Source organism: Leucopleurus acutus, assembly GCF_964270905.1.
Source record: "Leucopleurus acutus genome assembly, chromosome: 6".
NCBI lineage: Eukaryota > Metazoa > Chordata > Mammalia > Artiodactyla > Delphinidae > Leucopleurus > Leucopleurus acutus.
Window position 1 is genome coordinate 100,308,178 of NC_139149.1, and position 15,142 is coordinate 100,323,319.

The 15,142-nt window shown below is 43.2% G+C and overlaps 1 protein-coding gene across 2 annotated transcripts in view; it reads right to left on the bottom strand.

The window, feature by feature from the left end:
• NHEJ1 (non-homologous end joining factor 1) overlaps nt 1-15,142 on the bottom strand; it is a 76,565-nt gene that overhangs the window by 53,120 nt on the left and 8,303 nt on the right. For both annotated transcript variants that reach the window (XM_082841919.1, XM_082841918.1), the window contains exons 4-5: nt 12,104-12,242; nt 11,466-11,524 (exon numbers count right to left, since the gene is read on the bottom strand). In XM_082841919.1, the coding sequence (XP_082698045.1) occupies nt 11,466-11,524; nt 12,104-12,242 (198 nt within the window). The remainder of the gene's footprint in view (nt 1-11,465; nt 11,525-12,103; nt 12,243-15,142) is intronic.

The window sequence follows — 15,142 nt, forward strand, 5'->3', positions numbered from 1 at the left end:
TAAATGAATAAAATCCTTAGATGTGTCTTTGCTTCAGCAGCTATTCACCGTACAAAACCTCTCTGAACTTGAAGCTCAAGATTCACCTCTCCCAGAAGTACCTCACCCAAACTAGCCTCGTAGGAACCCCAGATCCCATCCAAATGAATCTATTTCTTCCTCCTCTCAGACAACATATATTTTATGTATTTAGAATATTCTTTGCATATGTGTAAACATGGTCTAATCTCTCTCTTCAAAAGTCCATCTTTCGGGGGCTTCCCTGGTGGCGCAGTGGTTGAGAGTCCGCCTGCCGATGCGGGGGACACGGGTTCGTGCTCCGGTCCGGGAGGATCCCACATGCCGCGGAGCGGCTGGGCCCGTGAGTCATGGCCGCTGAGCCTGTGCGTCCAGAGCCTGTGCTCCGCAACGGGAGAGGCCACAACAGTGAGAAGCCCGCGTACCGCAAAATAAAAAAAAAAAAGTCCATCTTTCAAGGGCAGAAACCATGTTTTAACTTCTCAGTATGACTCCACGATGTTTAATATTTCACTGGTGCTTAATAAGTGCTGTCCACACAGAGTTTAAATTTCCAAATAAAAAAACAAATAGACTAAAGATCACCCACACAGAATGAAAAAAATGCTTCCTGAGACTCCGGGGCAATTTCCCCTTTGACAATTCCCTTACGGGAGATAACAAGGATGCCCACGAATCCTGCTGTCTTGTTCCCTAAACATTGGACAGCTGAGCTGCCAACCTACAGGACTCAGACTCCCTCTCATGTTTCACTGTGGCTCATTATCCAAAACAGGTTTCACCCACAAGCGAAGGCCATCAGAAGAGACCACTTTATATAAGGCTATATAAAGTCAATAGATCAGGCAAAGCTTAAAGGTAAGTCGTTGGATACTTTTGTTTTCTCTCTTCCTTTCTATAACCAGAGACATTTACCAATGTGAGAAACTTCTCCAATGCCAAGACCTTTGAACTACAAGCACTCATTATTGTGTACCTCCTACTACAGGGCACTGCAGTAGGTTCAGAAGAGGAAACAAAATGAGCAAGACAGTTTTGCCCTGATGGAATTTATCACCTAACAGGGGCGATAAGTACAGAAATTCTTATATACAAGGCCAAAGTGATGAGACACAGGAAAGATACAAAGCATTGTGGGATCTCAGAAGAGGGAAAGAATATAGCTTATACCTTGACTTCTGTCCGTTTCACTATTTCTAGCATAACAGAAACGTCACGGAACCATCTGATTCTCTTTTTAAGTAAGGAGAATTAAATGCCCTTGGAAAGAACTGCAAAATTCCTGGATGAAAAGGCTACATCTCCTGGGGAAAGAAGAGGGAAATAGGCAGAAATCAAGTCACCTATCTTCAAAATATCGCCTGTGCCTTCATGCCACCCACAAATCCCAGAGGAAGGCCTATCCCCTCGCTTTGCTCCACTCCGTAGGTCTTTGCTTTCACACTGTCATTTTCCCTTCACCACCGTAAGTTTCTCCTTCTCCAGTGGCTTCTTTGTTTTCAAACACGTATGTGTCTTCTCTTCTTTAAAGGGGAGTTTTGCTGGGCCACTTCTAGCTCTCCAGCTAGCTCTCATTTCCTTTTCATTGTGAAACTTCCCGATGAGAGTTCTACACTTATTGCCTCCATTGCCTTATCAATCAACCCTTCTTTAGCTGCCTACAATCTGCTGATATTGCCCAAGATTCCGAACTGCCTGATGATCTTTCCTCGGGCAGTCAGTCTAGTCTCTATCCAGCACGTGGCACGGTGGACGACCCTCCCTGGTAATGGGAAGAGCATGGGATTTGAATAGAGACAAATTCTGTGACCTGAAGTGACCCGAAGCAAATTACCTAGCCCTTGAGCTCCTGCTTCTTTATCTTTAAAATGAGGATAATATCACCAACCTCATAGGTTTGTTTTAAGGATTAAAAGTTATAACTTAGCTGAAGCACCTACTGCTGTATCTAACACACGAGCAGTATGTACTTGATAACTGCTAGTTCCCCTTTCTTAGCTAACTTACTCCTCTATCCAGATTCTCTTCCTATCTCACATTTCCTTCACTGGCTCCTACTACCTTCCAATTATGATTGTTCCCCAAATCTCAATCACTGGACTTCTGTTCTTTTCTCCATGCTGTTCCCAGCAAAAGATGCTTCCATTCTCATGCCTTCAAATGCTGCTCCTTTGTAGAACATTCCCAATTCTATTTCTAGAGGTCCTTTTTCAACCTAAGCTTCAATCCTATTTTTTTAACTCTTTCCTGAACATTCCCACTTGTATGTCCTATAATCAATTTAAATCCAACATGTATTGAAAAATATTTTCATCTTATGTTTTTAAATTAACTCTAATTATATATAAGGCTTTTTTTTTTTTAATAAGCTAAGGCATCGTTAAGTGGTCACACTGGAATGAATGGGCTTTTATGAAACCCTTCCTCTACTAGGGGACGACGAGGGAGACTCAACTGTGTGAATTGTGGCAAAATGTTCCAGAGGTATGTGAAGCTTATAGGTTAGACCTAAAAGGACTCGATATTTGCCAGAAATAAGGTATCAGTTATCACTCCCTCACTACTCAATTCTCAACTAAGTGGATTTCTCAGACCAGAGATTGAAACCAAATGAGAGACTAGCAGTGGATTTGGTGAAGCTAAACAGAAAAAAAGAAAAACAGTTTTCATTTTAGAAGAGTTGGTAACTTCCTTTGAATGAAATAAGGTGCACAGCCCCTGCGGCAGTGTCTGTTAAACTGTGTTAGCCAATCTGGGTCTAGATGTATCTAGACATGCAGGATTTAGTTTTCCACAGGCCCCTACAAACTCTGTTGTCTTTTATCCAGCTGGATACATGTTTCTGTTATATACCTACCCCCTGTAGTCATCTGAGTTTGTAATACCTGGTTTTGAGCGTTTTAGGATAAGAGAATTGAAATGTGATAAAGCTCTTTACTACTGGGATTCTCAGAATTAGAAAGCCCAACTTTTGGAAATGAGTAATTTTAACCCACTTGTATTCTCTATATTGATTTCCTTCTTGTTCTCCCACAGATTTTTGGTGGGTTTTTTTCCCCTCAGACTTTTAATAAATTTTCTTTTGAAAGTATAAGCCCTTATAGAGCTTTGTAAAAGGAAAATAAAGAAAGAAGCCTTTTTATACATTCTTGGGGCAAAAAGAGAGAAGTGGTGACCCCTGGTAGCAGGGCTCAGTGGTGACTACAGGAATCCCAGTGAGAAAACCCCAAAGAGAAGGCAAAATTCAGAAGAAATATGGTTGAGAAACATGTGCAGCCGTCCCTTCCTCCCTGGAGATGTTCATTCCAGACCTCAAATACTGGTGGACTTGTGTTTTAAATAAGGAAAACCATTCCTTTATATGCCCAAGATTAGATTTAATTGAGCCCCACCCATGATTTTTCCAGTCTGTCAATGGCACCACTATTCTTCAGATCACATAGGCAAAGCACTGACAGCCTAATCTTCCTAAAAGATCACTTTCATATGTCACTTCTCCAGTCAAAACTTCCAATGGTTTCCCACTCTCTATAACAGTAATTAACTGCAAGAAGGAAGCACCCCATCTCCCTCCTAGGAGACGTGCCGCCGTTTGAAAATCACTGCATATAATGATAGATGTTAATAACTGGACTGAAACGGGCAAATAAATGGATTACAGGCAGAAAAGAGCTAAAAAACATTTACCTTCAGAACAAAGCACCAATCTTCCAGGCCAGCATTTAAGGCCTCCCCACAACCTAGCCTCAAGTTATTATCTTGCTAACTTTATTTTCTACTAATCCTCACCCACTCTTCTTCTTATTTTACATCCTTTGCCCATGTGTTTCTCACCTAAAATGCCTTCCACATAGTTCCCTAGCAAAATCTGAAAGAAAGACTAAAGTCCAGTTCAAGTCATGCCTTTTACAGGAAGCTTTTTCCAATCACTCCACTACTGTGGCCCCTGTAGCCATTCATTAAGTACAGCAAGCTCTTTGATGGCATTATTGCCATTTATGCTCATAATACATATGCACAACACTGAATACAGTAAGGATGAACTAGCTGCAAGTCTCGCGAGATCAGAGAACTGACACACACAATCGTATGGAGGATGTTCTCATGCATCTAGACTTATCCTTCTTTGTGATGCCCATGAAGAAAACTGAAAAAAACATCCTCTGAATGCTATGTCTTCCTCTACATATTGAAAAACAGATATATGGCAGAGGAGCAGCCCTTCCAGACTTGGAAGTAGAGCCCAGAGAGAGGAAAGACTGAGGAAGGAAGAAACTTAATAACTTACTTTGGGTTCTATGACTAATGTTCTTCCCAGGATTTTGTCAGGTTCTTATTCCTTTGGTTTTTGAGGTATTTAATTATTTAACTGGCTCTAAAAAAAGAGGTTCTAGGATCTCTCAGTAATAAAAGATTCAAGGTTCATACTTCATCCCAAAATTGGGACTGTCTCCCAGTAAACTAAGTGTCAAAGAAACAAGGCAGGTAGTAGAATGGCAATCTGACAGTGATCTTCTCCTTAGGCTACTCATCTGTTTACAGTAGGGCTGTCTAAGTCTCAGGCTACCAACAGGTGATGGTTTCATGGCCTAGTCATAAGACAGTAAAAATAAGGAAGAATGGGAAGATATGATTCCTTCATCCATCAACAAATACTTCCTGAGTGCCAACTATGTGTGGAGGCACAGCTTTAGGCACTTGGATAAACCAGCACGCAAAACACACATCCTTGTCCTCATTGAGTTTATACATTCGGGCAGGGGGAAGACAGGCCATAAACCACAAGCATAATAAAATAAGTAAACTTGATGGTAACATGGAAGATAAGTGCTATGGCGAAAAAATAAGAAGTAGAGCGTGGTAAAGTGAAATGGGAGTGCCAGGTGCAGAGGGGCAGGGATGTGGCTTACAATCTTAAATAGGATAATTAGGTTAAACCTACTGAGAAGGTGACATCTGAACAAAGACATGATTGTAGTCCATGTAGATACACCGGCACATTTCTTGACATGCCTCCCCTTAAGAGGTGGAGCTTAATTACCCTTTCCTGGAGTGTGGCCTGGACTTAGTGACTCACTTCTAATGAAGAGAATATAACAAGACGGTGATAAGGTGTCACTTCTGAGATCAAGTTATAAAGAGACTGCAGCTCCCATCTTGGTCTTGGTCTTGGTCTCTCAGCCTCTCGGATTATTGGCTCTGGAGGAAGCCAGGGCCGTGTCATGTGAGCGGTCTTATGGAGAGGCCATGTAGCAATGAAATGGCACCTCCTGCCAACAGTCACATGAGAGAGCTTGGAAGTGAATTCTCCAGCCCCTTATGATGACTGCCTTTCCAGCCGAGATCCTGACTTGCGGTTTCAAGGAAACTCTGAGCCAGAATCACCCAGCTAGCTGCTTCTAGATTCCCGACCTTCAAAACCATGTGAGATAATAAATGTTTATTGTTTTAAGCCACTAAGTTTTGGAGTAATCTGTTAGACGGCAATAGATAACTAATACAGACAGAAAAGAAGGGAGGGATTTGGCCATACAAATATCTGAAGAAAGAGCATTCCAGGCAGAGGGAATAGGCAGTGTAAAGGCCTAAAGGAGGTGATGCTTAGAGTATTAGAAAACCAGCAAGAGGCCAGTGTGGCTGCAGTGGAGTGGGAGTGGGGGGAGAGGGAGGAGATGAGGTCAGAAAGGTAATAAGATCCAGATCATGTAGGATTTTGTAGGCCGTCATAAGGTCTTTGGGTTTTACTCTATAAATGAAATGTGAAGCCAGCTTTGAGCGGGAGAGTATCACGATGTGATTTGTGTTTTAATAAGATCACTTTGTTGGTAATGGGCCCAGAAGGGAGGAGAAGTAGCAAGAAGGATACTAATAAAGAGGTTAATGCAAAAATGTGGGTAAGAGACAATGGTGGCTCAGACAAGAGTGGTAGCAGCATAGGTGAAATTACAGGTGTACTTTGAAGGTAGAGCCAAGAGGCTGATAAACTGGATGTAGGATGTGAAAGGACAGAAGTCAAGGATGACTCCAAGGTTTCTGGCCCTAGCAAGTAAATGGATGAAGTTTCCATCAACATGGGAGGGGGTTTTTAGAAAGGCAACTTTGGGGGTTAGGATTAGGAGTTCAGTTTTGGACATGTTGAATTTGAGATGCCATTAGACTTCCATGTAAAAATGTTGAGGAGACAGTCTGAAGTTAGGGGCAAGGTCTAGAATTAAGATTAAACTTGGGATTCATCAACAAGATGATATTTAAAGCCATGGGACTAGATGAGATCACTAAACGAGTGAAAAAAGATCAGAACATCACGGACTGAGTCCTAAGGCACTCCAACATTAGGAGGTAAGGGAGAAGAACCAGCAAAAGATTCTGAGAAGGAACAACCAATGAGACGGGGAGAAACAGGAGAGTATTGTTCTGTGGAAGCCATGTTAAGAAAGTATATTGAAGAGAAGGAACTGACAAGCATTATAAAGGAAAAACCTAAATGGGAAAGGATTAGCCAACTCGATTGTCCTCTGTCTCCCTACCCTTCTTTTCATTTCCACATCCTGCCTGATGTCAAATTCTACAGCAGTGATAAGTACAGGGGGCTGTGGGGCTAGCAGGGTAGTGTACTTATCCCTGGAGGAAGGAGAACAGACTGAGAAAAGGAAAAACTGTCATGGAAGACTCACAGAAGGGATGACACCAGTGCAGAGTTGGGAAAATTGAACAGGAGTTTGGCATGAGGACAAGAGAATACCTGGCAAATGGATCACGAGACGTACGGGCAGGAAGCTGTCAATACTTGAACGTGATGAAAGGGTGGGGTGCTACTGGGGAGTGACAGAAGGTCAGGCTGAAGAGGTCAGCAGGACCAAATCATGAACCATCTTGTGTGGCATGCAAGGAGTTTGGACTTTACCCTGCAGCCTGTTGGGAACCACTTAAGGACTTTAAGCGAGAGAGTGACATCATGTTCCTGTTTTAAAGAGATCACTCTGACATAACTGCAAGTTCAACTGGAGGAAAATAAGTATTGACTGGTAGACAAGTTAGGAGGCTGTGGCATAGTTAAACCAGAAACAGGGTGGGGAATGGCTAATCTAAGGCAATGGAAGCCGGAATAGAGAAGAAGAGCAGATTCAAAAAAGGGTTAATAAGTTAGGCTCTGGAAGTAAGGACAAAGAGAAGAGGGGATAACTCCCAAGTTTCTAGCTTAGAAAACTGAATGGATAATGGTACAATTCCCCAAGATAAGAATATAGAAGGGAACTGGGTTTGGGGGGAGCAGATGATTAATTTTGGACACGTTTAGGGTATTGCATTTGGGACATCCAGGTGGGAATGTCAAATATGCAGAAAGAAATATGGGCCTGAAACATAGTGGAGATATAAAACTGGTACTCAGGGGTGTACTAGTGATAGCTAGAACTGGGTTCTGGATGAGATCACCCAGAGAGAAAGAGAGTGAAGGGTGGGAGGATGGAGGACCCAATCCTGGGTTACACTAACATTTGAGGATAGGGAAAGGATGGAGAGCCAGCCAAGGAAACCAAGTAGAAGCTGTCTGTGAACTTAACAGGATAGCAATTTTCAGGTTAAAGAACTCTGCATCTTCCCCAGGTGTCTCTGATATAAGCTCTAGCTTCATAAGAACAGCAATGAATATCTTCATAGCTTGAAGTCTCTACTCTAGAATCAGGCTGCAACCAGACAGGGGATGAAAATACTAACAAAAACTAGAAAGGACACAAAGGCCATGGCTACATTTAGGATGCTGAGTCAAATCAATAGTTGTAGAACTATAACTATATAATAGAAATTGGTTAAGATATTACACGGAACAGATTCTTTAAGTCTTACAAGGCATTCGGAAAGCAGTTAACGGGAGTGACTGCTATGCTGAATATTCTCCTCTGAAGATAGAGGAGGAGAGAACTGCAAAAATCTCTATCTCTGCTAAGGTCTCCCTCCCCAAGGAAGCCAACTTCACGCAACTGCCCAGGTTTCGGTGTACAGGGCTGATTCCCAGCCAGGGGTTGCCAGCTGCAGAGGGCGGGGCTCTATTTTGGGCTGCCTGCTGTCCCTGAGCCCAGCCGTGTCTGGTTTGAGCAGCATGCAGCCCCAGTGACTCACACACCCATGCAAACCGCCTGTGGCTCGTGGCATGGCCTCGGAATGCCAGCTTTAGGCCAGCTCCCTCCTCACCCCATTACACTGGGATAAATAAATAAAGAGCACGCCAGCAGCCGTACAGCCTGATGGCAACCAGATGAAGAGAGGGAGGCATGGACGCGGCCAGGGGAAGGAACTCCCTCCAGTGGACCCTGCTGAGCGTGGGCCATGCCAGCCCACTCATCCTAAACTTCCTCTTTAACACTGTTCATACTGGCATGTAGTCATAGCCCCCAATTCCTTGACTGGTCTTCTATTCCTAGCCCCTGGTCCTAGGAAATGCTCTACTTGGGGATGTTGCCTTCTGTGAGAACAGGGCCAGCCCTGACTTGAATGGGCACTGCCAGGAATCCCCCTCTAGTTAGGTCACCATCGATTGTCCCCCTTGGGCTCCCTGGAAATGAAAATCAGGCTCCTAAGGGGAGAGGAAAAACAAAAGGACTAAATATGGAGAAGTAACCCCTGTTCGATCCTTAAATAATCTTCCTGGCCTTAGTATCCTAGAAACCTCCCATCCTACTGCCTGCCTCCTGTGCCCTATCTCGATGTCCTCTTGCCTAGCAATAGTCCTAACGAGAAGCAGGAAAAACAGAGCCCAGGCACTGACCGCATGGCCCTCTGACATCAGCCCTGCCCCCTGCACCTTCATCCCGAGCTCTCTGTCCCTGGTTTGTTTATCTTCCTATGTTGCTTATTTTGATGGCACATCCTTCCAGCTCGGTCTTGGGTGACCCCGTGACCCTTCTGTGTCCTGTTTGTAGGACCCCAGGCAAGCAGAGTAACTGAAAAGATGCACTGGCCATAAGAAATGCTGCAGTCCCGGTAGGGAACCTTTCAGTTCTAGCAGTTCTACAGGACATTCCGAGGACAGGGCAGTGATCCCAGAGGTCACAAGAATTCTACATTATCCTAGCCCTTGACTCTCCTCTAATTTGTGTGTACGACCAGTAAAAGCAGCAAAACAAAATAGGGATAATCCTAGACTATGAGTCAAGAAGTGTGGATGGTCCGAAACATACAGCTACCACCATATGACCTTAGGCGAGTCACCTAACCCCTCTGAGGCCCAATTTCTTAATCTATGAAATGGAAAGCTACAACTATCTATCGTCCAGATCCTTTCCAGATATAATAAAATTCTACAAGTCTATGCAGTTTGGATGTGATCCACCCAGAACCTCGAGGACCAGAGTTCTTGAAGTAGTTGGTTCCAAACACCAATCCCCTTCCTGGGCTAGCACCTGTATTCCGCATGCTTTCTCATTCAGTTCTGCAGTGTTCCTCCACCCCAACAGCATGAAAGAAATGAGACTTTAGTTCTACAAATGAGAAAATAGAGGCTCTGAGAGAAGTGATTTATCCAAAGCCACAAAATAAATCAGAATAACTGAAGATCCCAAATATGGGTCTAACAAGCAACACTATATCCACAGCCCACACCACCACAATTTTCATAAAATCCCTCCAGTGTAGGTTTATCAACATATTCACCCACAAACTCGTTGAGAACCTATTACTTCTAAGCACTATGTTTGGTGCTGGGAACATAGAAACACATTCAACGTGGTCCTTGCCCTCAAAGAGTCCATAGATCAGTGGAAAAAGACATAGTCTTGCAGACATACAAACAGCATCATGACAAAGTTATAACTAGTAAAATAGAGGCATGAACCAAGGCACTATAGTAGCAGGAAAGAAGGATTATCTTTACAAGGACAGTCCGGAAAGGTCTCCCAAAGAAGCTGAAGCTGACACTTGAAATATTAATAGAAGTTTACAAGGTAGATAAGACCAGGGCACTGGGCATTCTAGATAAAGGAACAATGTGTGCAAAGACACAAAGGCTAGAGAAAACAGCATTTTTGGTAATTCAAAGCCATTCTGCGTGGCTGAAGCATAAAATACACAGAGAAAAATGTTGAGAAACCAAGCTGGATACGTATGCAGGCACTAGATCAGGAAGGGACCTCCCTGCTGAGCTAAGAATAAGCATCTCATTGTTTGACTAAGGGGCTGCGGTAGGGAACTAGTATGCCATCCCAGCCTACATTAACCTCCTTAATACCCAAACCTATCTGAGAGAAAGCTATCTGAGAGAAAAATGGGGGAAGCTATCTGAGAGAAAAATGGCCTAAGAAATCTCTCTCTGTCACAAGTTTAGGTTTAATGATCTCTCTTTCCCCATGAAGACCTGAAACCTATTCTGCTTCAGGACTTAGCAACACATGCTTTCCTTCTCCTCCAGAATTACAACTGCTTCAGTAGATGGACTGAACGCTCAACTCACATGTTTTGTTCTCACTGTTGAGACCTCAAGCATCAGGAGGCTACTGCTCAATGGACAAAAGGCAGAACAGAAGGTTCCAAATCACCTGCTTTGCTCAGCCCTGTGAAAAGCACTAATTTCAGGTTCAAAAGAAGTAGGAGTCACAGTCCCTGTCCACAACAAGCTTACAAATTAGCCTAGAAGACAAGACAGAAATATAAATAATCTATACATAACACAATATTATAACAGCATTATTTACTTACACAATAAAGTACCAACCTGGGTAACACGTATAATTAGAAAATAGTGCAATAATACTAGGGTACTAACTGTACAACCAACAAGTCTCAGAAGAGTTAGAGAAAAAGATCAATATTGACTGGTATTATCAAAGGTCACTACTATTAATATTACCCCTGCTTGGCATTTAATAGATGTGTCTTTTGGCCAAGCTCAATCCTTAGAAGGGAAACCTAGGCAGGAGCTTCTGACAGGCCACAATTATCTACTCCCCATTCATTCCTTTGCCAGTCCCCTTGTATAAACACTGTGATTTTCCACAGCCTACTGTGCCCACAAGACAGTCCCCAAATGGTAGCCCTGTGCTTTTCACCTTCCTCTACTGTGGGATGTCGAAGGGGCCCAGACAAGTAATAATGACTAGCCCCCCGCTCCACAATCCAAACCTGGGATCAGATCTCAGCAAGCAAAAATTTAGCAACTGGTCAACCAAGGTTTCCAAGAGAATTCCAAACAAAATCCCTAGGTACCTTAGCAGAGATGTTTTACAAATGTTAATCAGCTCACTTTTGCCTTTTACATCTTTCCCCCTACTTCTCCCCATCTTCCCCAGGTACATCTTCAGCTTTATCAGACTTTCTATAGGTAACTTTTCCACAGAAAGGGCTCTCCAACGATGCAAGCAAACCTAACACCCAAAATGCAAGTCACCACTCAGGCACCTGGAAAGAGGAAGTAAAGCAAAGCTGCACAAGGAGAAAGGAAATAGCAAATACTCTACCTCTACCATAAACTGTCCCAAGAAGGAATTCTCTTCAAATGGCTCTGTCTTCAACCGATCTGTAATAAGAAGGGAGGCAGAAAAGAAATATGAGTCTTAGAATGAGTTTCCTACCTGTGAGATGGAAAGGGAACAGAGCCCAGGACTTCCTGGGAAAGAGGATAAAGATGCAACACCCAGAGACACCTAGTCCAGTGGGAGAAGAGGACAAACAGGAGGAGGAAAGGGTGATTAGCAATAAATGACAGGTTCATTGGCAGCAGGCGCTCTAGAAGGTTTTCCCACCACAAAGACAGGTGAAATTGAATTTTTACTCTGAAGTTGGAGCTATGCAGCTTCCTAAAGTCCCAGGTCATTTTTCCCTCATGCAATTTTATATAGCTGTTGGCCCTTTCCAGAGTCTTTCCTTCCCATTGCCTAGGGCATGTCTGGGCTCAGTTACAGCTTCTATTGGATACTTGGGCCCCAGCCAGGTACTTGACGCAAAAGAAGTGTCGTCTAGTCTCCAGTCCTGGTCAGCACCCAGCACCCACCCTCGGGAAAGCACCTCCCTAATGCACATGAGTCTCCCCCTTTGCTAAGGCTCTTCGACCATCTGTACCATTCCCGACCCAACTCCTCAAAGAATGTCCTCTCACCTCGGCTCAGCGTAGCCCCACTCTCCTGGTAGTCCTGGATCTCCAGATCTTTCATATGAAGCAATGTTGCTAGGTCCCTCACCTGGCACTGCAGTGCCAGACTCATGCCCATCAGAGGACGAATCAAATGTTGGGAGACCTTCCATGGAAGAGATACCAATTAGCCAACAGATAAACACAAAGTACTCCCTAACAGTGTATAAGGTACCAGGAAAAAATACTGAAAAACAAATGTTTTCACAGGAACTTGTATTTTCATAGTCAAGCAACCCATTTACATGAATGTAAACACAAATATAATAATTAAATAAGTATATGAAAGAGGTTCAAGGATTTTGTTTGTGGCACAGATAAAAGGATGGGAAGAATAAAGGAGAACATGTATGAATAGATAACCTAGAGCTGTGATTTAAAGAGAAGGATGTGGGGTTCCCTGGTGGTGCAGTGGTTGAGAGTCTGCCTGCCGATGCAGGGGACACAGGTTCGTGCCCCAGTCCGGGAAGATCCCACATGCTGCGGAGTGGCTGGGCCCGTGAGCCATGGCCGCTGAGCCTGCGCGTCCGGAGCCTGTGCTCCGCAATGGGGGAGGCCACAACAGTGAGAGGCCCGCGTACCGCAAAAAAAAAAAGAGAGAAGGATGTGATACAGGTGATAAGAGGTAAGTGTGGACTCAACTCTCAGCAAAAACTGAGAGATGAAAGCAGAAGATCCAAGTAACCTCTAAGCAAGTAAGTGCAACTAAAACAGAGTATGCTAGCTGGAGTGTAATAGAAGACAAATATCAACAGAAAGTAGAGAACTGTGAAAGTCAAATCAGACCCAGACACCAATTATGAACCATGTCAGGGCTGATGATAGCCCAGAATGAGGCCAGAGTTTCCATCTGTTCCCACAAATGCAGCAAAGTCTAAGGTCACTGTTGTAATAGAAACAAGCCAGTCACCAAGAGACCAGCCTAGGAAGGAATAAACCACCCCTCCACACAGCTTGCTCTTAACCAGAGGTAAGAAGGATGTAAGCATGGCTACACTGCAGCACAGCTAGAGTGATGTTCTCATATGATAATGCATAGCTATATAGAATAACCATTCCATTCACCTATACAAGGTGTCCATTAGCCGTCCAAAAAATTAGCTAAAATCTATAATTTGTGGCTGGGGGATATTATGAAAGTTCATTTCCCTTCCCCCAAGGAGATGAACTAAAGGAGGCAGTGAGAAGAAACGCCCTAGATCAGAGGTCAGCAAACTTTTTCTGTAAGGGCCAGAGTCAACATTTTCAGCCCTGTGGCCCATATAGTCCCTGTCACAATATTCAACTCTGCTGTTGTAGCAAGAAAGCAGTCATAGAAAACATGTAATAAATGAGGGTGGCTGGGTTCCAGTATAACTTTACAAAAATAAGCAGCAAGCCAGGTTTGGCCTGTTGGCCATAGTATGCCAACCTGTACCCTAGACCTAAAAAGGATAGCTTTTAGACAAGAAACCCCACAGAGGCTTGAAGTGAGGAAAAGGTACTAAAGTGGCCCATAAGATGTGCAAGCCAGACTCATCTGGATCAGGATCAGAAGTCTGGACTCTTCAGACTTGTACGTTTTCATTTCCATTAATTTTCTAGTAAAACTTATTACTAAAAATTTCAGGTGTATTGTGGCTCAAACTAAGAGGAAATGATTCTTTTTCTCTAAAGACAGAGTAGAGGAGAAGACACTGGGTGTGCGTTAGGGTTGCGGGAGGTTAGGGTTTAGTGGCAGCAGCTTTTGCACCAGCACTAGGACCCAAGAAACGTAGGGTAACAGTGCAGAGTGGAAGGCCGGCAATCAGGTCCAGCTATAGACACTCGTCACTTCTTTCTGTCACATAGCACATCCCAACCTAGAACTGTCTCCCAGCTCAGTCCTTAGTATAAACTTAAACCTCCAGGAAGTACTGTTCAGAATGTGACAGAAGCTCTGCTTTTGGAAAATGTATCTGCTCTAAACTCAACTCTCTTTCCTAGGAATTGTTTTAAGTTTGCTCCTTCTCAAGGGAGATCAGGAGGAAAAATAGGTGAATACTTGTATGAAAGCAAGCCAATGTTTGGTGAGTTGAATTGAAAATAATTGCCACTACCAGCCAAGCAGCATCACCATCCATCTGCTGGCAGCACTCAAATAACAGAAATTCCTAGAGTCAATAACCAACTTTTCTCTGGGGGCTACTTTCACAGCAATTCCTTTGAGTAGTGGTAAATATAACAACATGAAACATGATGAGGAACAGTTTTTAATCAGTGCTATGTCTAATTAAATGTGGTAATTATTGAAATTATTGATAGGACTCCAATGTCTATAGAGCATTTTTTAAAAGCTTTTTATCCTTAAATATTTCAACTTCTCAAATAATTTCATAGGATTGGGTTACACCACTCCGACTCATTGGGGTATAACTCATTTCAAAGTTAGTTGAACCCTAACTTAGATCAATTAATTAGAATAAAACATTGTGGCTGAAGCAACAGATTTCAAAGCAAATCCACAGACACTACAAAGAAAAATCTTGAAGTGCTTTAGGAGGCTGGGACACTCCCTCCCCTTCATTTACAGACAGCAACATATGAAAAGATGCAGTTCAATAAATCAATTCAACAAATACCTACTGGGTGCTGAATACACGCTCTGACCCTGTGAGGCTTCTGCCCTCAAAGAGATCACAACAGTTAAGGAAGTCAGGAAGTGTGGTGGATACAGAACAGGAGTCGCCAATCTTCTCCAGAGAAAAAGCTATTTATAATTTTCCCCAGCATCTTCAGATTTCCCATAGAAATGTTCATAAGTCATAGGCAGAAGAGCAGGATGGCAGTTACCAATCCCAAGATGAAACGTATCATGTTTGGATATAATGAAAAGAATAGTAGACTGGGAATTAGGAGACCAAGATTCTAGCCCTGGTTCTCATAGCACCTAGATGTGAAAATGTCTTAACCCCAAGTACTCTCATGGTCCTTGTCTTTTTTATTTTTATTTTATTTATTTATTTTTAAAATAAATTTATTTTATTT